Source organism: Haemaphysalis longicornis, unplaced genomic scaffold (genome assembly GCF_048455015.1).
Source record: "Haemaphysalis longicornis isolate Haplotype H1 unplaced genomic scaffold, Haemaphysalis longicornis Haplotype H1 scaffold_5, whole genome shotgun sequence".
NCBI lineage: Eukaryota > Metazoa > Arthropoda > Arachnida > Ixodida > Ixodidae > Haemaphysalis > Haemaphysalis longicornis.
This window is the reverse complement of record NW_027526385.1, coordinates 56,534,254-56,560,325: the sequence shown is the minus strand read 5'-3', so window position 1 is coordinate 56,560,325 and position 26,072 is coordinate 56,534,254. Positions and strand designations below refer to the sequence as shown.

Below are 26,072 nucleotides of genomic sequence, written 5' to 3'. Positions count from 1 at the left end.
TGTCGACATATCGCCAGTTTCAATCGTTATCTAAACACTTGGGAACACACTCGGACATGGGCCTGTGTGTCATTTTGTTGCCAGTGTACCGATATGGTTGCGCTGTGATAGAAGCTGAATCAACAACACCTGCTCGCCCAAATTGCTACATTGCCCAACGAGGAGCTTTCAGTCGCGTGCTAGTCGTGAGCAAACCTTCAGTGCCTGTCAGGGAGGGCCCTCAGTTGATTGATTGATTGTGGGGTTTAACGCGCCGACGCAATGCAGGCGATGAGGCACGTCGTAGTGGAGGGCTCCGGATTAATTTCGACCACCTGGGGATCTTTAACGTGTGCCGAAATCTCGTACACACACGGGCGTTTTTGCTTTTCGCCTCCATCAGAAAAGCGGCCGCCGCGACCGGGAATCGAACCCGCGACCTCGTGCTCAGCAGCGCAACGCCTTAGCCACTGAGCCACCGCGGCGGGTGAGGGCCCTCAGTTGCTTAGGAGTGTAAAGCAAAGCAATTAATTAGCGTAAAGGTAAAGAGCCCTCATTACAATGTTTTTACCACATTACCAGCACACAAAAACCAGTGCCCGGTGAACTCACCAGATTTTGTTACCAAGTTTGTGCTGTCCTAAATAACTGTCCGCGACAAGCGAAAACACACAGGAACCAACGAACTTGGGTGCTAAATTTCTAGAATTTGGTGAACAAACATTAACGAATGAATTTTCAAAGAGTGCTACGACTGCTAATGATAATTCTGAGTAAAAGTTCATGTGGATTAATGATTACAGAATTCAGTAGCAAGTGTGTGCCTTCAGGTTCATGTTACCACACTTGTGTTGCATGTTGTTCGCTGGCTGCATATATTAATACATTAGCCCCTGAAGGGTAGCATAACAGTTTCGCATTACACCTATGGTACAGTTCTTCAGATGCCTGAACAGCTGCAGAAATATCATTTATTTTCAAAGTTGCTGTTGAATGATGTAGCGAACGTGTTTTTTAGACCAAGCCCATACCCAAGTAGCACCAAAACATTAGAAGAACGTATTTTTTTTGTTTGGTGCTAACGTTAGAGCAATGTTCTTAATGTCATTTTTTTTAATGTTTAACTAATGTTATCAAAAACGTTACAGTAATGTTTTGTCAAACATTTTTTAAACGTCCACAAAACATTTTTACAACATATTATTAATGTTAGTGTTACATTTCCCTAACGTTGCAGCGAACAAGCTAATAACGTTCAAAAAACGTTTAAAAACAATGTAAAACGTTACATCACATTTCGCCAAACGTTATGCGAACAGTAAGAAAGCATTCCTACAACATATAAATACTTTTGGAGTTACGTTTACCTAACGTTGCAGAAGCACCCTACAAAAACATTTAAGAACAACTAAAAAACGTTACAGTAACGTTTCGTCAAACATTATTGGAACTGTGAGGAAGCATTTCGACAACATAGTAATTATGTTGGATTTACATTTACTTAACGTTGCAGAAAACACGCTTGAAACAATATTTTAACGTTAGAAAACCTTTTCAGAATGTGGACCAGGAACGTTACAGTGACGTTTTGCCAAACGTGTGGAATGTGTATCGTGGAGCATTGTTTCTGTTATCCACGTTTGCCGGTTACGATATATTTTAAAGCGTTTTCAAAATAACAAGGAAAAGTGATATTTCAAATAAAATTTTATTTTATTTTTGCATGGTTACAACTTTTTTTTTATTTAACATTCCATTGCTGCTGCTGTGCAGGAGAGGAGGCTCCATCCAGGGGCTGGCTGCGTCTGTGTGGAAAAAGCAAACAATTCCTACTTCAGTCCGCTGCGGCGGTTTTTGCGCGAAAAAGTAGTCGCCGCCTAAGGATTTGTTTAGTTAACGAGCGCACACACGCACACACACGCACATGCACACACGCACGCACTAAAAGGAGAGTAACTGAACAAGCAGCTACGCAGCAACTCGTGCTAACCATATGACCAGAAGAAAGCAAGCGCACAATATTTTGGGTCACCTGACTCCCAACTTGAATCTCCTTAGTCAGTAACCTATACAGGTTAGTGACTATTCGTCAAAGTCGCTCGCTAGCGGAGTGTTGTGTCTTCTGCATGGTTCGTGTATTTTTATTAGGCAGAGATTAGGATGAAAATCATTTAAATATAAATGCACTATTAAATTTTGAGAATATTAGTTTATTGCTTACCTTGTGGGTTCCTGTAAGCCCAATATTCGCAAAGTGGATCCAGTCACCAATCATGTGGCCCGCTATCGACTGTGACCTGCGTCACACCAGCAGCAGCTGGAAAGCATAGGGCGCGACTAGTTATGGGCTGCATAGCAGTTCATAAATTGAACTACTAAAACAAATCAAAATACGCTCTCAGAAATTTTCTACACTCACCAAATACTATTCGGGAACGGATACTAACCTCTCGGACCTTTTTCTTCTTTTCTTCCTGTCCAACTGTATATAGATGACCGCTACCCCAGTCGAAACAACCCATCTGAAAATTCGCTTGGTTGTAGAAGCGACGTTTGCTCCTCCAGTCCGGCAGATCTTTCACCTAAAAAAGAACACAAAGTGCTACAGAGGTATTACAGATGGTTCACACAAAAGAAACACTCATTAAACACGAATGTGTATAATGGTCCAAGTTTACTTACGTAATAAAGGGAACCAAAGTGGGAACTCATAAACGAACAACTTCGATCCTAGTCTTTCTCAGCACTGAAAAGAGTTGTGTGACATGTTTAATACATGCTTGGAACAGGCTAGGGGAAGAAAAGAGGAAGAATTTGAGCATTTTACAACAACCCGGGCATTCTTCTTTTTTTTTTTTTTTTTGCACGAATGCAGGAAGGTTCTGTTTTTCAGTCAAAGCCATGTGTATCATTACAGCCACTAAATTTGTTAGCGTTCACTTTAACCATGGTTTTTGTTTTTTTCACGCTCGGCGTTGTTACCGCGTCATATGAAACGCACCCTGTTATTCATCACTGCTGAGCCTTTACAGGATTTTTCAAAAGTTGGGAAGAGCACCTGGAACCACGGCTGTAAAAGCCTTTGATTCAAGCTGTTCGAAACCGCACCACCGATGAACAGTACTAGAACTAGCCTTTTTGCTCGAAGCATGTCGGTTTTATTTCGGCGAACGACGGCTGTGCATGATCAATGCGCCCCCAATGAAAGCGTGTTGGTTTCAAACTTCTGATAAAGTACGCGCAGTAGGCAAAATTCTGTATCCAGAGTGACCTCTTTTGGGCGGAACGGTTCCCTTTAGAGGGAGTGGGTGATCGCTAGCATGACCAAGTACCTCCCACACCTCTTAACCCCAATTCCCCCCTTCGGATCTTTATCGGCTTAGTTGAAAGTGGCACCTGCCCTGGTCATTCCAGCTCCTGTTGTGCTGTGCGTTATCGATTGAATTCGCTTTTCCATTTTGATTCGCTAAACCCGCTAGCCATTTACACAATATTTACTTACCAGTTTCTATGGTCTCGGGATTGGCACTCATCGTCGATGAACTCCGCGGCTTTCCCGGTTTGAGGGTATCTTGAAAACCATAGCCTGCAATGAAAGTGACTTCGACTCTTTACCAGCTGCTATTTACCAGCCTTTTGGGGTGCATTTCTCACAACTCAAGAACGCGCTATGCTGCTTTAATGCATTTCAAAAATGTAAGTCGAAAACGAACGCATGTACTCGAACAGCGCACTTTTTCCCACCCTCTGTGACACCTTCAGCCCTCAAAGTGCCCCTTTCTAACAAAGTTGGCTATATAGTCACGCAGGTTGTCTGATTGCTTACTCGCCAGCGAAGAAAGCTACGACAAAAGGCTCAGGTTTGCAGCTTTTAACAATATATCCCAGAAGTCTGACGAACTTTTTGCGATAGGTACACCGTCATACCGTCTAAGTTAACCAGCGGCAAAATAGGCTACCAAGGGGTGCGTTCTGACCTGTTCGTTTGCATTTGTATCGACTACATTCCGAAGTAGCTGCACTGGCTGCACCCCCCCCCCCCCTTTTTTTTTTTTTTTTTCGCGTTAAGGAGTCCCGACGTTCCCAACATAATTATCGCATCGCCAGGCAATTAGGGGCAAATGTAATGCTTTTTTTTTTTTCAAAATTCGCACAGCGAATTAATGTGACACGCACATTATTTTGTTTCGCGTGCCCAAGCCGCTACCTCACTTGACCGGCTGAAGTGAAGATCATTCGAGTGTGGGCGAGATTAGTTATCCGAATTCACTTTGCTTTGCACAAAGCGCGCAAAAATCGTTTCCATGCAACGAACAAAAATCGTTTCTTGCAACTTACCCGTAACATCGATTATTCCATCAATACTGCCTACTATATAGTTCAAAGGCCCGTTCACACTTGCGACGATGAGACGCGATTTCGGAAACTTTTGCCGCCCGGCGATCCGTTTTGTCGTTCGGTCTCGGCCAATTTGTCGCCGCGACAGAAATCGCGTTGTTCGTCGCAAGTGAGCAAGAAAATACTCACGAGTTGCTCCTGCACACCCTTGTATGTCGCTCACATTGCCCAAACGCCGCCTCTGGCGCTTCGTTTTGAATATCCAGCGATAAACGGGTCTCGGTTGGACAGACCACGGAGAAAGATATAACACCATCGAACAGGCTACGACTGAACAAGCATGCGCTTGCGCATATACTTACGTCTACAACTGCAGTGTTCCAGGTAAACGATCCGGTGTAACGACTGGAGCTGGGTGCGCACGCCCAGGTAGCACAAAAGAGCTTAAATACGTCTACTACCGCGATTTTTCAGGACGAAAGAAACGGCTTGCAAACATCCCAGACAATCCGATCACGCATTCGCGACGTTTTCGAAAGGTCTTAAATCGCGTCTAATGTCCAGCGGGTATTACTATTTCTAGACGATTTATTTACTATCTTTAAAACATCCTCAAAAATCGGTTTAGAAGTTGGATTTTACAAGAGCTGCATAAGTCTGTCAATGCGACTTTTCAATCCGCATTTTAGATGGTTAGAAGACGTTCTGATAATTCTGGCCTAGCAAAGGGCTTTAGAAAGATGCTAAGAATCCCTTTCTTGGGATATTTAGAGCCGCTTTTTAGACGTATGAAATACGGCTTTATGAACTCCCCTGCCATACCCCCCTCCCACGGAGGTGATGCTGGGGGCGAATGCAGCGGCTTTGCTGCATGCATTCGCCATTAAAAGCCATTTGGCTCGAGCAAACATTTTATTGAGACCAAGCAATGGGGGTAATGTGCTGAGGAGAAAAATACCGTTACAATTCAGAAAACATTGCGGTGAAAGCGTCCTTTCCACTTGCCAGAAGCATCTTATATAAAAACGTCCAAATAAAACACTTAACAAGATAAGAGCAATGCAACAAACTTGTATCAACAAGTCCAGAACTCTACACTTTCTTATTTTTAAACAAAGGATGGAGGGCAAACAGAACTCTGAAAACAAAAACAAAATAAATCAATGCAAGAAACTTGTAAAATCAGGTCCATAACTCTGTGAACTTGCTTATGGATATTGGAAGGTACGAATGCAGCACAAATAAAACACTACAAAAAAGGCACACGCAAGAAACTCTCACCATCACGTCCACAACTTGTACAGTTGTGTATGATTATTTGAAAGCAAGTATGCAGCACAAATAAAACTTTCACAAAAAAATATAAATAGAAGAAAATTGTACCATCAGGTCCACAACTTTGTACATTTGTTTTTAAACTTAAACAATAAGATGCAAGGACAACTTGTTCTACAAAAAATGATAGTCACTTAGGAAAGTGAAACAATTGAACTGCGTTTATCTGAAAGATCACATTGTAAAAATGCTAAAAATGTGCCACAACATGTGTTAAATACTTTCTTCCAAATAAAAAGCCACGTGCAGCATGACTAACAGAGCATCACCAGCGGGAGTGAACATATCTTAAATGCAAAGAGCTTTTCTTCAATACACATGGTTCATACATGGTTGAAAAAAAAGAAAACAATGCACAATTTTTCTAAACAAATAAAAAGCCATGTGCGGCACGACTAGCAAATATCACCAGTAGTAGTAAACCTATCCTAAATGCCAAAACGTTCCCAGCCGAAAAAAACCATTGGCCGACCATTTGGTCCAATTTGCCACCCAATGGGTCCAAATGGAATCCCAATGGGTCCAAATGGAAACCCAATGGGTCCAATTGGACCTATTGGAGCGATCCGAATTGGGCCCATTGGCTCGATTAGGATGGCCAGTTGGGCCAATTGGACCCATTGGCTCCAACTACTATAAAGTTAACACTACTGACTGCTCCAACATGATGACCCAATCGGGGAGCCGTTTTGGATAGTATTTGGATAGTATTCAATTACGACAACAATTGGCTGAAATGTAATTCTCTCTCTCACCCTTAATTTGAAACCTTCAGAAATGTTCAAAACTTCAACCTTTACAAATGTATATTTATGAGGCAATTAATTTTGATATTACAATCAGCAATTCAAGATAAAGTTCTTAAAAAACATAACAAACAAACACTAATGAAAACTTTCCGACACGAGTAGCAAAATTGTTTTGAAATAAAACCCCGATCTAATCCAATCGAATCCAATCCACAGACGGACAGTGGATAAGTGACATGGAGGAAAGATAAGTGATATTCAACGCGGTGTTGGCGGTGTAGGTAGTGTAGGCGTGTTGGTCGGTTGCACACGCAGTCTTCTCTGACTGCATTGCATTGGAAATGTAAGGTGGTCTGCAAGAGTGTGAGAAGTGGCGACGATGATATCGCACACCCATAGCAGTGTGTTTCAAGATGCATCTTTACGCTGAACGCCGCTAAGCCTCGCACCGAAGATAGAGTGTCTCTTTATGTGAGTATACTGTTTATATGCGAGTTTTCCTTGCCATTTTCACCAATCATAGCGTGAGCGGTGTTATTAAGAATTAATTTGTCTGCCTAAATATATTTCAGGGCTGTTCATGTTACGATTGACAGGTTCACGACATCGCCGCGCAACGCAGTTCGCCATGCATGGGACGTTGTTGAAGAGGTGAGCTCACGCCACTCAACATTTTAGTGCCTTGTTTTAATGCGCGAAACTGCGGTTTATTATAAACGTAACCCATTGTTCGCTTTTGCCACTCACTTTGTGAAGGTCCAGCCATCCTGCGGCGAGCGGAGCACGGCATGGACAATGGCCTGTGAACAATTGCTTAAACGACGAACTGTCTGCATGCTGTGTATACAAACAAAGCAATAAAGATATTCATTCATTCCAAGAGTTCTTGTATTTGTGATACAGGTAACCAACGCACTGCAGCGGCAGCTCAGATGGAGTGGCTGCGGCAGTGGGATGAACCAACTAAAAGTGCAACAAGTTGGCGGCCAATGGGAAGACCTATTGGCGTTCCAATGGGTCGGCCAATAGGTCGCCCAAATGGACGGCCAATGGGTACGCCAATGGGTGCCTAAAACATTATTGGCCGACCAATTGGTCGACCAAATGGCCGACCCATTGGAACGCCAATAGGTCGGCCAATGGTTTTTTTCGGCTGGGTTTCATCAATAGTCATGGTTCATACATGCTTGAAAAAAAAAATACCCTCAGCAACCACAACAGATAATGGGGTCCTCTTGTCTGCACTGATGAGGGGCAAATCCTCTGTGACCTTTCTGTCGACGACGCCTTTCCCATTTCTTGCACTTTCCTTAATTAGCTGTGCTGTACTGGTCGTACCTCCAGCTGTTCAGGTTGTCTGGATGAACTGCAGAAAAAAAGCCAGTAAAAACCCTAGGTGTGTAATCCGTTTAAAATACCCTGTTATGTGTTAGTCAATGTGGGTCTTACGTTCGCGCCTTTGCATTCTTGAGCTGGATCATGATGACTGTCTTCATTTCTGCGTCCGTGGCTCCTCGTGTTTGCATATTCGCTCTCACAGCCTCTTAAAAAGAGTTGTACACGCACGCATATTTCAGAGAACATCCCTTTTTTACGGCCTATTGTACGTACTACATAAATTTAACTAAACTGAGCAGTTGCAATAAGATAATAAAAAGTTGAACCAGGGCAAGCTGAAGCAGCAAGCATGGTGCTATTTCATTTAACACTGCAGGCTTCACAGCCCAAAAAGGAGTTGACTACCTATTGACTAACCTCTGCCGAGGTGGCACAAGCTTGTTTTTCTGGCCCGAGTTTTCTGTCGCGAGCTGCCTAATTATTTGCCAGCTGCTTCGCTGAGCCACGGCACAGCGATCTTCCGTCAGGTGAAGGGTGCAGGCCTTTTGGGCTAGGAAATTATTTGCCGGCAGCTTGGTTTAAGTAAAGGTCCTATTCTAGGTTCATTTTAAAACCGCTGTGACGGCGCAAATGACCGAAATAACCCACGTGGTCGTACTGTCACGGAAGTTGTCCTTCGCGAGCAAGGAGTGCCGGCATTTCGTGTCAGAATAAGTGGCTTATTTCGGTTATTTGCGCCGCCACAGTGCGTTAAAATCGGGCCTAGAATATGACCTTTAGTTAAACCAAGCTGCCGGCAAATAATTATCCTAGCGCAAAAGGCATGCACCCTTCACCTAACGGATCATCGATGTGTCGCGGCTAAGGCAAGGAGCCGGCAAATAATTAGGCAGCTCCGACAGAAAACTGCCAAGAAAGCTGCCGGCTAATAACAGCTTACAGCGCGGAAGACCGGCACTCTTCGCTTCACGGCAGCTTGCGAAAGAAAACTCTCCAGCTGTCTGCCGGCAAAGCGCGTTCTCATACAGCATGCCGGCACTAATCATGTGACCGCAGCAAGCCAATAACTGCCGGCAAACTTCCGCTCGCGCGGGTAGGCCGGCTGCCGGCCGAATATCCACTCCCAAGAATTGGTGTTTCAAGCTGATATATTTTAAAATTTGCTTAAAATATGCAAAACTAACCATCGCGCGACATTTTTGCACTACTTTAATTTAACATTGCCGAAAGAGCCTTATCTCTAACCAGGATTTAACATCTTGCGACGCTTACCACGTCTATCATCTGGTTGGGGCGGCATGTTGCGATGGCAACAGTCGGGTCGGTTCCGAAACAGATCGCGATTTGAACCTACGTAGATTTTAATTGCGGCAATACGTTGATATTAATTGCTGCGAAAAAAAAAAATAAACAGGCGCCAGTAAAATCGCAGTGCCGCTTCGAGCAGAGGCACCCGTGTTGAAGGCGGTTTGCAGAGCTTTATCGGCATGGAGGAAAGAAAAGCTTAGGAGAGGCCCTGACGTCACACCCAGCGCAGCCGGAAACGCCATTTCTGTAAGTCGAATGGCGGAACATTGGCCCTCCATGCCATTGGCGGACTCTTTTTGCCTCTCTCTCTCGGTGCACCTTCTCCGCCTCCTCCGTCCTGTATCGCCTCTCTTGTCGTCTGCATCTGCCAGCGCCGAGCCGGCGGAAATCAGCTGATAGGCAGGTAGAAGGCCGTTTTGCAGCGCGTGACGGTGAACCTGAACGCGCGGTTACACTGTTACACGTCTTCAGTGTGGCCGCAGCAGGTTTGCGAAGCGGCTCGCTCTAACAATGCCGCAATGCTCGGTGCCAGGCTGCAAGTCGCGATCGGTACCCAAGGAATTGGGCGTCACTTTCCACCGGTTAGTGCATCATTCCGCTGACAAGTATTGCTGTACATTGGTGTGCATTCATCCTTTGTTTGCAATCGCCGCCGTTTATAGGTTCCCAAGCGATGGAGAACGCCGCAAACAGTGGGCGAACACCGTGCGGCTACCGGACTGGAAAGTGCCCAAGTTTGCGTTGCAGTTTCACTGGCAATCCCAGAGATGACTAGTCAATTAAACGGCCGTTCTATATATATAGGTAAGCAGTACTTCATGCAGATTTCACGCTAAAAAATTATGGAATGTTTTTACCGTTGTTCGCGTGCCTTCGATATAATTTTTTGCGAAGGAGGAGGAGACGGAGGAGGAGGCAAAACGTTTTATTGAGTAAAAAAAATGAGAGGGTGGGTGGCGTCAATAAACTTTTTTTCGCCAAGTTTCAACTTGTCTCAGTGTCAATAAATTCAAGGTGATATCAGTTGAAAACGTTCATACACTAACCTCGCAGTATGAAGCGTTGAAAAGCGAAATCCAGAGCGAGACCACAAAAAGATCCAGATTCCAGATCCAGCACTCTTCCAGTCAACAGACGGACACCTACTAAGGTAATAGGACGATTGAATCATATCAACAGGGAATCTACCTTGTAACAGTTGCAAAAGCACTGCCGCGCATTGCCGGCCTAGCAAACTATATATTGCAGCGGCGATAACCAAAAAATTGAGTTGCGAATCGTTCGGTTGCAAGTCGCCTACGTACTGCACACCGTGTATCACTTCCCGAAAATCTACCAGACGGGTGTCCGCGCGTACGACGGGACGGCGCGTTCACGATATCTGCACTTCAATAGGCGCGTCGTGATCGCGACCGGAGCAATAGCTTGACGCGGTACAAGGTGCACTTGCAAGTAGAAATTAAATGACATATTCACATCGGCGCAGCTGTCGCAACTCGCAGCATCCTTTTCGAGTTCCGCAAGACCACAGCGCAGCAATCTTCGCAATCGGATGACAAGGCAGGCGCTGCCTTTCCTCCATGACTGGCGAACGGCGGGCGGGCTGTTGCTAGGACGCCGTTGCTAACGCGACTTCCAATGGCCGCCGAAAACACGTGACTTCCTCCACACTTTTGCCAATGCGCGGGGATAGCTGGGGGCCTCTCCTAAGCTTTTTTTTCCTCCATGTTTATCGGCATCAAAACACGGATATTTTCAGGCGCTGCGGCTGGCTAAACGTTCACCCACGACGCCCTGTCAGGCAGGCACTGCGTCATGGCATAGGACGACAGAATTCTCCCATAAGGAGTGAAACAAACCCACTTGTTCGCTTACGGCCCTCCTGGGTTAGTGCAAAAAAGATGCCGCAAAATTTTGACGCCGGCTTTCTTAAAAATTACGGTGAAAGCGCAGCTCAGCGTTTCCGACCAAGGATGCCAAGATGCAGCACAAGTTGTCGCGCAAGTAAACCAAAACATTTAATAAATGTTACAATGCCAACAATATATTCCAGGAGCAGCTGCTTAACCAAATAGTTCTCGCTTAAAACTAACCACGGTATTACGTATACAACACTCGTGTTTGACAACATCGCGAAACTGCACACATCAAGACAACTTAACGGGCGTTTGTGGCTGGAAATAAAGCTATTTTCAGAATCACTGTCACAAATACATCAAAATCATGTCACAGCGCGGCGGTATCAACGGGCGGAACAATATGTGACCAATGAAAACGGCACAAATAGCAAATACTTACAAAAATGAGGGCTACACAAAGAAGCTCGAAGATCGGCGCCCAGCCGCAAACTGACCGTTGGGGTTGGCGCCAAAATGATTACTCTTCAACCCAGCGCGCGCCCAAGCTCATGCGAACGCTGCGGAGGAGGTAGAGGCAGAGAGGAAAGCCACTGTTTTCCCAGTCCATGGAGTCACATCAGGCCATACCGAGGCATTTTTTTTTACCTGAACTGGATGCACTGGTGCAAGGAGTGCAGCATATGTTCATTTTTTTTACTAATTGATATCCTCAGTAACCCTCTGCACTGTTCTGCACGACACTGCACTAATCTGCACCAGTTCAGGTAAAAAAAATGCCCCTACTGTTGGCGCCAAACCTGATTACTCTCAAACCAGCGCGTGCCCAAGCGCGGGACTGTACGGCCGGCTACAAGAAGGCTAGAGGAAGAACTGCTAACAGCAGTTATCAGAAATACGTTTTAAAGACGTCATTGTCTGAGGGATATTATCCTTGCAATGATTGACTTCTAGAAGCCATCTTTTCCTGTCTGAAATCCCTTTCTGACGTTTCCTCCATAAATACGACGTTTTCTAGACATTCTGTGCTACCTGGGCGGGGTCGGCAGTGGCGAGAAAAGACCCCTTGAGCCCTTGCCCTTTTTTCTTTCCCTCTCATATGGGGCGAGAAGGCAGTGGATCTCCAAGCAACTTTCCGCAGCCGCTGTCTGCGGCTGAAACCTGTCTGAATGAACAAAAAGCCGTGGGGGGATGCTACACAAAGGAACGTCGCACAATACGACGGGAAACTTCTCCACCCGCCCTTGGGGACAGCGCCGCGAAGTTCGCCTTTTACATCGCAAAGTGAAGACAGCCTTACCTGCTCGTCTCAACGAACAGAATGAAGAGGACTCGCGAACAAGATTGACTTTGAACGAGACTGATCGTGATGCCTGGATCAAGGAACGCTTCATAACCAAACATGAAATACGAGTGGTGTAGGGAGAAAATTTGTAAAAAAACACCAGTGGCATTTTTTTTGTAAACTAGAACTTAAACATTTTGATTCACTAGTCAGAAATATCATGCTTCGATGAAAAAAGAATTGTGGGCAACTTAATCAGTCCGGCTGGTGCGTACGGAATAACTGTGTGGTCACATAACTACAAAAAAGGGGTTTTTTTTAAGTGCGAATGCACTTTATAAGCGACCCCAAACCATCCACCGCCGGCGTCGGCGGCGGCGTCCGCAGTGCTCTTTAAAGAAAAAACAGCATCCGGCGCCAGGTTTCGATCCGAGGACTTTGCGGGCCGCAGCGCGACCCGCAAAGTCCTGTTCCGGTTCGCGCAGCGATCGGACGTGGTGATGGCTGGCTCCGAGCCAGGTGATTCTGCGGCTATGTTCAGCCGCGGTGACCGGTCCTCTCGTGCGCCTTCGGGCTACAGGTTTTTGCTTCCGACATTGCCTTCAGGGGATTCAATGAAGACCTGCTTGATCCTACACTGCGACCTTGGCGGAAGGCCTTACAGGATTGAAGACTTCCGCACGCCACTTCAACAGTTTGGCGTGCTCAAGGATATTGGAGGCATCGGTCCTTTCCAAATGGGACATGTGTGGCTTATTAAGCTGCGCACGCAAGAAGCAAAACAACGTCTGATAACCGCCGGAGGAATTCAGGTCAAGGGGCGTTTCTGCGCCATCATCGACCCCGCCCACCAGGAACTGACAATCAAAGTGCATTGGGTGCCATTTCATGTATCGGACGAGGCTGTGCGCAGGACTTTCACCGAATTCGGGGACGTCAAGGACGTGCGCCAAGACACCTGGGCAGCGGCGGGTTTTGAATCCGCCGAGTCGACGACAAGGTTGGTGCGTCTTACGCTACGTGAAGACCTATCGCCCGACGAGCTCCCACACCTTTTCAAGTTATTCGGGGGTTCCGTGCTTGTTGTAGTGCCTGGACGTGCACCTGTATGTCTGCGCTGTCGTAGGAGGGGTCATATCAGAAGGGACTGCAGAGTTCCGAAGTGCACCCAGTGCCGCTCGTTCGGACACGAAGCCCGCGACTGCGTACGCACATACGCTAACGTCACTGGGCGTCCCGAAGAGCAGGAGGTGCACCCCGACGTCATGGACGTCGAGGAAGCGGAGAGGGCGGCAACGGCGGCGTTAGCTTCAGCAGTGACTGTCGCACAAGGCAACAAAGAACCGGAGAAAGCGTTTGACATAACTCCGCCCTTTCCTACGCCGCCTGATGAAGTACGTGAGGGAAATACCAGCGACGGACCTCAGAAAAATGGGGACGACACATCCAAGGCAGTGGAACTTGACAAGAAGAAGGAGGACGACGCTGCTAGCCAGCACTCGTCAGAATCGACTTTGACCCTACCTAGCGACGGCTACCAGACCGCGGAAGACACCGAGGGAGCGGCCACGAAGGATAAACAAGGGACGTCCTCGAAGCGCCCGCGTGAGCTGACCGAACTGGGTGACGAACAAAAGCTGCAGCGCTTGGAACACGAGTGGAAGGTCGCAACCGGAAAAAAGGGCAAGTACGCATCGGGGCAACTACGCTCTTCGTCAACATCTCGGGTTTCCCGACGGGCTACTTAACAGCCCTGTCTAATGTAAGTGCCGTGGTGTAGGTGTGCTGTTTTACAAAAAAAAAAAAAAAAAAAAGAGGGCTATGGCATTTAAAGCGCCTGTTTGTGTAGCTACGCTTAATGTCCGAGGCCTCAATTCGAAACAGCGACAGTTTCAACTTTCTAAGCTCATGGAGGATAGGCAGTTAGACATACTAGCAATCCAAGAGAGCAAAGTAGAAAGTGAACAGCACACTGACACTATGGTACAGCCTTTTAGGAGGTGTTTTGACGTGTGCGTTAGCCATGCGGTTGGTACGTCTGGCGGTTGTTGTCTTTTTCTAAGGAAGTCGCTGAATTGTGTAGTTCAAGGGGTAACGGCCTGTCAAGAAGGTCGTTTCATTAGTTGTGATTTTTGTTACGAGGGGTTACAGTTAAGAGCGGTAGGTGTGTATGCTCCCACTAAAGTGAATCAACGAAAGTGTTTTTTCGAGGGCCTGATCAAGACGCTCAATTGTGACCGACATGTCCTGTTGCTAGGCGATTTCAATTGCGTAGTCAACAAGGAAGATCGTTCGAATCAAAATGCCCCTTACGATTCTAGTGCTCAGTTTCTAAAAGAAAGCCTGAGCAACCTGCAACTCGAAGACGTAGTAAATGTGGCTAGTAATGCGCATACGGTCAGATATACCCACTATCAAGGCTCAAGCCATGCCCGTCTCGACCGAATATATTTATCGGCAAACCTTGCCCCTGAGTGTAGTCAATACGCTGTTGAACAAGTATCCTTCAGCGACCATTGCCTAGTATCAGTTACGGTGGGAGGGGTGAAACAACGAAGAGCAAAGTTTAACTACGAACTCTGGAAGTTTAATATCAAGCTACTACAAGACGAAAAGTTTCTTGAATTGCTAAAAGAAAACAAATCACTGGAAGATGCTAATGAACACAACATTATCGAAAAATGGGAACGTTTCAAACAACACGTCAAAATGGTGGCTATCGAGCGCTCTACCGAAATGAAATTTGAAGCAAAAAAGGAGGAGTCTGATTTAAAAGAATTACTAAACCGACTGACAGTTGAAGAAGCCAACGAGCCAGGCACTTTCATGGGAGACATACGTAACATAAAGGCCAAACTAGAAGCGATAGAAACAGAAAAATATAAAGGAGCATTGATAAGAGCACGGGCAGAGAATTACACTGCTGGCGAGATGCCAACAAAGCGTGCACTTGCGGATGAAAAACGCTACGCAAAAAAGAATGAGATAAGCCAAATAGAGTTTAACGGCGCAGTTACCGAAGAGCAACACGAAATACAACTCGCCTTTTTTTCAACATTACCAAGACCTTTTCTCTTACAAAAAGCCTCAAACAGGTTTCGACAGTCTTTTCCTCACGCAACTGCCGCAGCTGGAAAGCGAAGTTACAGAAGGACTTGAAGCGCCCATAACCGTTAGCGAAGTTGAAGAGGCAATAGGGAACCTCAATAATGGTAAATCCCCTGGACCTGACGGGTTAGGGGCAGACTTTTATAAAGCCTTCAAGTCAGACTTGGCAGTTTTTTTATGCAATGTTTTTTGTGAATCTTTCAGGCAGGGTTGTTTACCTCCCTCCTTCTCCAAAGCCCATACGATACTTATACCCAAAAGCGATGACCCAGAACAACTTATCAAAGTAACTGGTTTCAGACCGATCACATTAACAAACACAGACTACAAAATTTTCATGAAAGTGCTAGCTAAAAGACTACAATCGGTCATCAAAACATTAGTAGGGCCACATCAAACGTGTGGCATAAAGGGGAGGAGCATTTACACAAATATTCATGTTGTACGCAGTATTCTTGAATCGTGTGACATGGATTTCAGGCGAGTAGCAATGCTACAGATAGACTTCGAAAAAGCCTTTGATAAGGTTTGCCATGACATTTTGTTTAAAATTCTGAAACACGTCGGCATTGGTAAAGTCATTTTTGAAGGGGTTAAAATGGCATATCATAACTCGACCACCAAAATAATCGTTAATAAAAAACTAACAGATAGCGTTCACGTCCGTTCGTCGGTACGACAAGGATGTGCACTGTCATCCTTGCTTTTCTCTTTGTACATCGAACCCTTATGTGCCAAAATTAACAATAGTGATCTAATCAGAGGGTACGTTTTGGAGTCCAGTGACGTGAAAGTACTTGCTTATGCGGACGATGTCGCTTTTTTCTGCGTTGATCGTGAAAGTGTTTGTAATGCTTTGAGCATCACGCAGGAATTCTGTGATAAAACTGGCAGTTCGGTGAATTTTAAAAAATGCGTTGGTCTTTGGCATGGTGTTTGGCCAGCAGCACCAAGTGTTTACGAGCGGGTGTCTTGGTCAACGAAGCCTACGCGTTATCTCGGCATCCCTTTTGAGCATTACCGAGAAAATACGGCCTACTGGAACGAGAGAGCACACGATGTGCGCGAGCAAACGGAAAGATGGGGAGGTAGGAACATGTCCATATTTGCCCGTGCAACTGTCTGTAATGTTTTTTTTGTATCGAAATTATGGTACGTTATGCAGGCATTGTATTGTTCTAGGTTAAATGTGCAAAAATTACATCGTATATTTGCAGTGTTTGTATGGCAGTCCCAGTTCGAAAGGACGAGTCGGAGCAATATTTTTAGACGGCTAGAAGGGGGTGGACTTGCACTGCCCCACTTATTTATTCGCCAACTTGTATCACGTTTTTCTTTTCTAAGAGACCAGTCTCACCCTTTTGTACGTGCTTTCTTGCAGATTAAGTTGGTCAATGCTTTACCTGATTTTGTTGTGTCCACAGTTCAAGGATCACGTACTAATGTCAGTTGTTTCTTGCGTGAAGTGGTTTTTGCTTACCGATTCTTGACTGCTCGTTTTTCTCGCGATTACCTGTCTTCAGTAACCCGCAAAAAATTGTCCAGAGATTTAACAGAATCCTTGTTTGCCGAGCCTCTGTATAGGACCCGATTCCGTGCTGGCCCAGGTCAGGATGTTTTAAAAAGAGTTAAAAAAATGACAGTACCGGGAGGGGTAAAAACCTTTTTTTACAAGCTGCACACAGAAACACTACCGGTTAAAACGTGGATGCAAAGCAAGGATATTTATCTGCCATGGGGTGCCGATTGCTTCTTGTGCAAGAAGCCAGAAAGTGTAGAACACGTTTTCTTGGATTGTTGGGATGCCGTCTTTTTTTGGGACGTCCTCCAACGAACTCTTAAAAAAGACCTTCCTCTAACATCCCACGGCATTCGGTACTTATCTGTCATGCCTGAAACTGTACCGTAAGCCACGGCCGCGACGGTGATATCAGTGTTAGACGCGCCTTATATCTTTAACGCATTCAAACTACGTCGTCAGCGGCGTGCGTTGGCGACTCAGCGGCGTTATAGCGGCTTGATAAGTGCGTGGTGTACACGTGATACTACAAACCCGATGGAAGAGATGGAAGAGAAGGCGGCGAGGCGTTGGGCTGCGGGGGCCGAGCGCAAGCGCCGCAAGCGGGCCGACAACCGTGCATTCGCACTTTCACATTCTCCCCCTCGGGGAAATGCGGGGGAATTTTTCGTACATGTATGCTTTAAACAAGCGAGTTACCCCTGCAGCCTTGAGCACTATTAGCGAACACGATTACGTAATTTCTCGCCTGATCGCCGATAAAGCATGCCTTCGCCAGGAATGCCTTCGCACATGGAGTCCATCTCCCCCCCCCCCCCCCCCTTCTTCCTCCCCCGTTAAACGGCTTTGAAAATTACATAGTATCACGACTAGAAATAATAGGATATCATTTCACAGTAAATCACGGAATATTACGCAAATTACGGGATATTACGGCTAGAAACTGCTCTTTCTAATGTTTTCTAAAATGTTTTCTGAGTGACTCTAGAGCAATCTCTCCCCTGCCCAAAGAACCACAACTTAATAGGAAATAAGCCGCAACGAGTAAAATAAATCTGCTTTATAATAGGTGTTGCTTGAAGTGTGTTAAAGAAAAACCTAACAATGAACACAAATTGTAAGATAAACTTTTGAAACGCGGCATTATTATAATAAAAAAATTCAGTAAGTGCAGTAAATAGTCATTCACGACATATGATTTACCAAAATCAAAATACAACAATACGTTCAAAGCAAATAAGGCATACAAGAACCAGACCGAAGTAGGTGGCTAGTACCAACAAATATATTTTACATGACCTGCTCGAGACAGCTAGCGCACCGCTGGCGTTGTCTTATTACCGCTGTTTCCAGAAAACTGCACGTGCACTGCTTGCGTACTCAAACGCTTCGTCGTAGTTTTCTACCGTCGTTGTCTTCTTCCATCGTGGCACGTTAGGAGCACACTACGAGTAACCATATCTGTTCTTCAAAATGTTTTCGCATCGAAATGCCTTTGAACCGAGAAGTCCGTGCATCGGAAAGCCCGTGCGCCGAAACGTGCTTCACCGAAATGTCCCAGACCCCGTCATAACAGTAACAGGGAGACACTGAGATCGGATGATTCGTTTCAAATTAGCTCGATGGCATAGGCGCCAACAAAGTGGGCGCTGAAAGGCTCGATCCCCCCCCCCCCCCCCCCCTCTTCCCTCACCCTCCCCATTTTTCGAGGGCTTCGTGTCCTTACGCCGCACACGATGATGGGAAAAATATGGGTACGCAGCTTTTCAACAACAAACGCAACTCAAGGTTTTAAACGAAGTTCGCGTAATTGGAGGCTAAACATTGCGCTTCGGCTGATTATAAGGACTCGAATACTTCCTAATCGTCTTGCCCTTGCCTCTGAGAAGAATTCGGGCTTTGAGTTAGCACAATGTCTGCAAGGCACAAAATGGGAAAAAAGGAGTCATTTCAATTACATTTGAACCAGGATGTAACTAACTTCCATGTGACGAATTCCTGGATTTAACAAAGTTTTTCAAATCCCCATTGCCAGCCTCATTGAAAACGATGCGTTTTCGACCTGACCTCTATATAACGAAGGCATGGCAACAGTTACACCTTCATGTAACGAATTCGCTACGCTGATGAGCCATCGTTTTTTGCACTTTTTCTGAAAATTGGCTGGAGATATGCACTATATTAGCGAACATTGCCCGCGCTGCAAACTACCGTGTGTTTCCAATGTGAGTGTGGTGTCGCTTAGGTGCTAGGCCCAACTGTCGGTGAGTATATTCGCGCGTCTCCACTGATTTCTGAGGTGTAGGTTCGTTGGTGATGAGTTCTGCTACTAGAAAGCAAAAAGATTTGTCTTTTCAAGACAACCTCGCAATGTCAGGTGCCGTCTCCGCAGGCAAGTAGGATCAACGTTGTCGTTCGGTACAGCATCCCAGCTAGCACCTTCTCAAAAAGTTTGAGTGCACAATTAAATAGCATCAAGTTCGCGAAAAGGCGCCCTTTCAGCACACGTTTGCTCCTTGAAACTGGTTAAAGCAGCGAAGAGTGTCAAAAGGCAAAATTGATAGTTACGTTACGCTTGCGAATACAGGGGTATAAGTGACCTTGATTCTTTGGACTGCCGTGTACTGAAAAACTTCGTGGAAAAGCAGAAGCCGCAAATAGAGCATTTTTTTCACTCTGAAATAAATTCTTGAAGGGAGAGTTCACTGTCCCTGATGTCAAGTATTCTGATTTATTTTCAGCTTCATTTACGGGTGCCTTAAATCGAAACTTGCATATAATGAAAACCTGCATGTAACGAAAATTTTGAATTTTTATCAACTTCTTTACATACAGGTTTAACTGTACGCGTAACTCTATATTTCGACGTGGTGCGTGCTTTTACACGGCGGATAAACCAAGGCTTGCATCAAAATTGACGAATTGATTACGTCTGCCGCAAAGGGAAGTTTTCAAAGTTTCAATTTCGTCGCCTAAATATTTTTATGAAGTTTCATCAAAGGTAATACAGTTGACAAACATTATAGCTTTTGCAGTGAATTAACAACACCGCAGCAGCAGACATCAAAATATTTAGGCAGCAATCGTGCCGCCAGCGCAGCGCTATGGGGAGGAATTGGAGCGACAGCGGAGTGCAGTTTGTTGTTAAAAGTTGAAATCCACTCTAGAAATACAGTTATGCGGCTACAAAGGAAGGCTGTACAGCTTGGTTAGATACTTCGCAAGGGTCCCGGTGCTTGATTTCACCTAGGGTCCACCGCCCATCGACATCATGAAGTCGATTTCCCGACTAAACTTATAACCAGGAGGCTAGCCGTTTGTAGCGCGAGCGTGAGCGTAGGGCATCGATAGTGAGCACTTACGCGCTCGTATAGGCTCAAGGCAGGAGCATGGATATATGGTTAGCAACCGCCACCAAAATGTTACAGAGAGGAAGACGTGAAACGAAGATGTATTTACAAGGCGTATTTACACCCGCCTTGGTGGCTCAGTGGCTAAGGCGTTGTGCTGCTGGGCACGAGGACGCTGGTTCGATTCCCGGCCGCTGCGGCCGCTTTTCCGATGGAGGCGAAAAGCAAAAACGCCCGTGCGTACGAGATTTAGGCGCACGTTACAGATCCCCAGGTGGTCAAAATTAATCCGGAGCCCTTCACTACGGCGCGCCTCATCGCCTGCGTTGCATCGGCGCGTTAAACCCTACAACCCATCAACCAACAAGGCGTATTTACATAACAGAAGGCTCCGCGCAGACCAAGAACGCCAGAGCTTCGGCTTCTTCCTTTTCAATACATGTACACCTCAGAGTCGATCTGAGCGCGCCCAGCGTGTTGTTTTGGCTACAATTTAGCACACGTGCGAGCAGGCTAGGCACTGGCGTTCGTGTCTTCTTCCTCTGTGGCTGATGCACCATAACAATGCTGTTGTACTTTATATGGCTAATGCGAAACAAAATAACGCGAAACTGAGGTGTCGCAGTCTCGCGTTGCATGCGCAGGGCAACTCTGGCTTTCACTGTAGGTGTGAGTTCGTTACAGATCTACCAAATCATCCAATGGGTGTTAATTCGATCGCCGCATTGATAAGAAGCAGCTCTCGCATTTTTGTTTTCTGCTTCAATGGCGCAGAATTTGCGGTGCAAACGTGACAGGAATGCAAAAATTACACATAACACTGTCAATTCCTATTCATTTTTTTCTATTCCTATTCATTCCTAGTCATTCATTCATTATTTCATTCATTCATTCATTCATTCATCCTAGTCATTCATTCCTAATCATTCCTAGTCAGTTCCTAAAATAAATTTAACTTCATATGATGCTTACTGAAAATAGTTAAAAGCGTGCTTTCGTGTATATTTGAAGTAACCTGCATTTGACTTGCAAATCGTTGTTTCCCGGCAACAAGTGTATTTCTCGATGACGCAAAACACCTTCTGCTGCTCTGTGCTGTCGCTCTTTCTTGCGCTCGGTGCAGATGACAGAAAAGAAAAATACCAGGCAGCCTCACGCCAGAATACAAGACACAAGAACAGGCTTTTGACGCACTTCCCCTGCAGGTCTTGAGAGGGGGAGCAAGCCCCCACCCGCCGCGCGCACCCGCATGATACACGCCTTGCAAAACGAGGGGAGCGGCGGTGGGCAACAATAGGACTGGTCATAAATGGGACCGGTTGTAGACGGAGCTATTCCTCTGAGGGAACAAAAGGCAACTGAGGGGAAAGCCGCCTTGCCTGAGAAATGTTTCGCGCGGACTCGCAGCGGCCAAAACCACAACTGATGACACGATTGGCGCTGTAATTTACCCTCCTCAACACGTTGGCTTGCCCATGTCCTGGGCTGGGCTGGGCTCATAACACAAAATAAACACGCACGCATACACACTTGCAACATTTGTCTCAGCACATCTCCGGCGGCGTCCAAATGCAGTCAAGCACTGCGATTTTTAAAAGCATTGGCGTAGCCAGGATTTTATATCGGCTGGGGAAGGGGGGGGGGGGGGGGTTGAGCCGCCAGAAGTTGGCCGCGGAAGACACGCCAAAGATAGCAGAATCGGTGGCGACACGCCGACGGCACGAGATGCAAAGTTCTATATATGTGAAATAAGGAAATAACCCGAAATATCCTCCCCCCCCCCTTTAATATGTCAAAATGGTGAAGAGGGAGCCAGAAGAACCGACCGGTACGTGCTGGAGCCTGGAAGCGTTATCTGGCGCGTGCGATTCACGTTCGCGCGAATCACCCGTCCTGGATGACCCCCCCCCCCCCCCTCCCCCTTCCCACTTCCCTCACGAGAAATTTCGGGGGGAGGACTTGTTTTGACCCCCTGTACCCCTGAAGACTTTGGTAAAAGCCAGTTGTATTGTGCAATTAGTTTGAACATTTCGCTAATGCTTCAAGCATAACATCACCCTGCCGTTGTAACATAAATGTTATGCTTATGTTCAGATTTATTATGTTACCTGACAGTATTACCTCGAGCATTTTAATAACGTTAAATTTCTAAAATTACTTCAACGTTATGCCTTGAACATTGTAATAATGTTGCAATAAAGATGTTACCTATAACGTTGCTTTGCGGGTACTTCTTAACATTATAATAATGTTTACATTTTTACATCCCATTAATGTTCTGCCGTGAACATGCCCTGAACGTTATTATAATGTTTCAATTTGTACATTACTTTAATGTTGAGTCCTGAGCATTTTAATAACGTTACCATTTCTAACATTGGGGATAAGTTGTTTCCTGAACATGTCCTGAACGTTATTATAATGTTTGTATATTTACATTACTTTAATGTTGAGTATGAGCATTGTAATAACATTAGTATTTCTAACATTGGTTTTAAGTTGTTTCCTAAACGTTAAGTAAATGTTGGGAACAAAACGTTAACATACATGTTTGTTTTCAACGTAAAAATAACGTTTCTAACATAACATAAACATTGAATGTTTTTTTTAAACGTTACATAAACATTGCCTCGTAACATTTAACGTTATTTAAACTTTCGCAACTTCCAGATAACGTTATTCTAATGTTCTGTGCTACTTGGGTAAAACTATGGGCGTTAACGTTAACATACATGTTAACATACGTTGAAAACGTTAACATACATGTTTGTTTTCAACGTAAAAATAACGTTTCTAACATAACATAAACATTGAATGTTTTTTTTAAACGTTACATAAACATTGCCTCGTAACATTTAACGTTATTTAAACTTTCGCAACTTCCAGATAACGTTATTCTAATGTTCTGTGCTACTTGGGTAAAACTATGGGCCCGTTGCCTCCGGCAGAAATGGGAAGTCCTCTAAACAACAACACCCCGAAAGCCAACGTAAAAGTATTTACTGCGGTCACTTCCTACACATTGAAATGGTAAAAACTGCGAACTTTTTGCGCATGTACTTTGATTCCCTGATACTAGAAGTGAACTAGCGCTAGTCCCATCTGTTCTTCCTTTGCCCTGCATCGGTTTTTTGTGCCTAATTCTATTTGTACGATGAACCAGGTCGCCCAACAACAAGTATTATGAAGTAAAATACTTTTTTCAATCAGCAGTACAAACAGCCCGTTACGCAAAAGCAGTGCTTATTTAATTATCGTAACATTTAAATCAAGAAATAAAGTACAGGTCCTCTTCTGAAGAAGTTAGGATAAACGCAAGAGTGAAACTGGGTCGTTCCACTTATCACAGTCCCACCAAGGGCTTGCAGTAGGCCATTAGTGGGGCGCTACATAATGGTGCTCAAGCGACACTTGTGCAGCCTCGAGCAGCCATCGTCAGACTTTTCCACCTTGTAGAAGTACTCGGCGTAGCCATGGCGCTGGCTCAGAAGCCGTAGGAACTCTTCGTCGTGCGTGATGACGATCATCTGGAAGTTGCGCTGGCGCATGCGGTCCTGGACGATCTTGGCCAGCGAGAGCGCCAGCCCCTGGATGTTGCTGCGGTCCAGGTTGGTGGTGGGCTCGTCCAGCGCCAGGATGCCGCACTTCTGGCAGAAGGTCTCGGCCAGGGCCAGCCGGATGATGAGCGATGCCAGCACCTTCTGGCCGGCACTGCAGCGGCCGCGCATGTCCTGCTCCACTGTGCCCCTGGTCATGACCACCCGGTAGTTGTACGTCCTCCGGGAGCTCTCGAGGCCCTTTTCGTCTGTGTCCGTCTTGATCTGGATGTAGTCGATGTCGTCGACGCAGTAGGTGCCCTGCCAGAGCTCCTTGATGACCCGGTTGATGTCCTTCATCTTCTCCTCGTGGTACTTGAGCACGGCAAAGTTGAGCGCCCGGTAGTACATGTCCAGGTCCCTGCTGATGTTGACGTTCATCTCCGTCAGAGCCGTCATGTACTTCTTTCCAGCGTCCTTGAAGTGCCCGCTGAGCTCCTTCTTGGCGGTGTCAATCTTCACTCGGAGCTCACCCGAGTGAAGGTTCGAAGTAATTCGGCGCACCTCGTTCTCTGTGTATTGCAGCTGCTCCTTTTCCGCTCGCAGCTTCTGCTGAAGGCCGCGCTCCTGGTCCTGTTTGTCTTCAAGGGCCCTCCATGCGGCGCGCAGCGGTTCCAGGCTCTCCTCAATGTCGCGGATCGTCTCCGCGCAGTCCTCGAGGCGTTGCTCAGACTTGGTGACCTCCTCTTCGTACTTGTCCGCCTTCTCCTTGTTCGCTCGCAGGTACTTCAGCGTCTCCTTCATGGACTTGGCGCCGTTCGCGAACTCGATCTTCTGCTTGCGAATTTGCTCCAGGGTCTTGATGTACTGCGTGGCTGCGAATATGTTGTCGAACGTGGTCTTCAGTGTGCGGCTCTCGGACAGCGGCCAGTTCGAGTCTGACTGGTGACAAAAGATAACGTTCTCCAGAATGACGCGCGGCACGCCCAAGAGCTCCATGACGGTAGCGCCCACGTCGAAACATTTGGGCGTGGCCGTGGTCCTCGAACCGTCGCTGTTGTACTGCACGAGAGCAGTGTCGACGGTCTTGAACCTGACGCTCGCCTTGTTTTGTTGCAAGAGGAAACTTCGCGTTAACACGTTGGCGCGGCCCGTGACGTCGATGAACTTGAGCTTGATCTGCGCGTTGACTTCCATCTCGCGATTCAGCTTGGGGTCGTGGATGAACACCTTGCCCTGGCCCGGCGGCAGGTCCCCCGTGGTCGCGTTACGCAGGCACTCGATGATGGTCGTCTTGCCGGTGCCATTGCTGCCCAAGATCAGTGTGAGGGGCGAAAAAAACGTCATCACCTGTCTGTCGGTCTCTCGTGGACCGAAACTCCTGATGCCCTGAATCTGCAGCTTCTCGAGCATCGACATTTTGCGGCTGTTTAGGGAAATGCTGCTAAACAAGCGCACAGTTTCAGGTAAGACTAGAAATCGACATTCCCGCGCGGTTTCTACAAATCGCCCGTGCGGCTTGTCACTGCACGCGCCTTTCTGCTCTTTCGAATGGAAACTGAAAGCGCAAAATAGACACGGACAAAGAAAGGGGCAGAGACACATGCGCAGAGACACTTATAATCGCCTGAGATAACAGAGTTCTTTTTGAGAAAGGGATACAGAGGGTGTGCTCACGCAGTGAGACTGCAACCTATCTATTTTTTCAGCTTCTATAATTTCTCTTGTTAATCTATCTTTATTCTTGCCGATTATGATACATTTGTCGAAGAGCGGTTCGCAGTGCGGTTTGTGGTGACACGTGGAACAGTGATGCGCTAACCATCCGCCACTCCCGTTTTTGACATTGCTAGAGTGCTCGCGAAGCCGGTCATTAACACAGCGACCAGTCTGCCCAATGTAATTATTGGCTCGGCAGCTTGCGATGACGACATAGTCCGACCTCGTCCGAGGCGAAGCACTCATTTCATGGTTGGCCGCCGGAATGTCCGCGGTTTTTGACGGCGGCGGTTTGGTTTAGAGCGTCGTCGTTACCATGGTTACTTCAGCGAGTGGGTCGCACATGAGAGGACGACGTCCTTTTTTTTTTAAGCAACGTTTTCCGTCTTTACGGACTTTGAGCAGGAGATACTGGTGATTGCGGAAGTCGACCTTGCATGCGCGAGAGTTTCCGTGAACGGTAACTTATTTTTACCGTCGCTACATAGCGATACAGAGGCTAGAATTTCTACCGACTGTGGTAGCGAGCCCCCTGCGCCGGCAAAATGTACGCTCGCGTTTTGATTAGATTACCGGAAAGTTCCGAGTGAACGCCCTCCCCCGAAACATCGCCCACCCCCTTTTACGGGTGAAATATTCAATTTACTGAAAG

The 26,072-nt window shown here is 46.3% G+C and overlaps 2 protein-coding genes and 3 long non-coding RNA genes across 7 annotated transcripts; 2 read left to right on the top strand and 3 right to left on the bottom strand.

Moving 5' to 3' along the window:
• Positions 1 to 1,699: 1,699 nt before the first annotated feature.
• LOC144139240 (uncharacterized) lies at positions 1,700 to 4,741 on the bottom strand. 2 transcript variants are annotated; one of them, XR_013316113.1, is made up of 6 exons: positions 4,680 to 4,741; positions 3,482 to 3,565; positions 2,662 to 2,725; positions 2,427 to 2,561; positions 2,201 to 2,296; positions 1,700 to 1,784 (listed from the first exon to the last, which is right to left on the bottom strand). It is a non-coding gene; the product is annotated as an uncharacterized LOC144139240 (long non-coding RNA). The 2 variants fall into 2 exon arrangements; XR_013316112.1 differs by lacking the exon at positions 4,680 to 4,741 and having other exon boundaries at positions 3,482 to 3,976.
• Positions 4,742 to 6,674: 1,933 nt separating this feature from the next.
• On the top strand, positions 6,675 to 7,401 carry LOC144139239 (uncharacterized). The gene is made up of 3 exons (XR_013316111.1): positions 6,675 to 6,872; positions 6,974 to 7,052; positions 7,158 to 7,401. It is a non-coding gene; the product is annotated as an uncharacterized LOC144139239 (long non-coding RNA).
• A 163-nt stretch (positions 7,402 to 7,564) lies between these two features.
• Positions 7,565 to 12,470, bottom strand: LOC144138247 (uncharacterized). Of its 2 annotated transcripts, XR_013315854.1 has the most exons (4): positions 12,204 to 12,470; positions 11,346 to 11,463; positions 7,851 to 7,944; positions 7,565 to 7,767 (listed from the first exon to the last, which is right to left on the bottom strand). It is a non-coding gene; the product is annotated as an uncharacterized LOC144138247 (long non-coding RNA). The 2 variants fall into 2 exon arrangements; XR_013315853.1 differs by having other exon boundaries at positions 11,346 to 12,459.
• A 198-nt stretch (positions 12,471 to 12,668) lies between these two features.
• On the top strand, positions 12,669 to 17,360 carry LOC144138246 (uncharacterized). The gene has a single exon (XM_077670431.1). It carries the CDS (start codon positions 12,689 to 12,691, stop codon positions 13,934 to 13,936), a length of 1,248 nt encoding a protein of 415 aa, XP_077526557.1. The 5' UTR covers positions 12,669 to 12,688; the 3' UTR covers positions 13,937 to 17,360.
• A 6,031-nt stretch (positions 17,361 to 23,391) lies between these two features.
• Positions 23,392 to 25,275, bottom strand: LOC144138242 (uncharacterized). The gene has a single exon (XM_077670430.1). It carries the CDS (start codon positions 25,118 to 25,120, stop codon positions 23,552 to 23,554), a length of 1,569 nt encoding a protein of 522 aa, XP_077526556.1. The 5' UTR covers positions 25,121 to 25,275; the 3' UTR covers positions 23,392 to 23,551.
• Between the last annotated feature and the right edge of the window lie 797 nt (positions 25,276 to 26,072).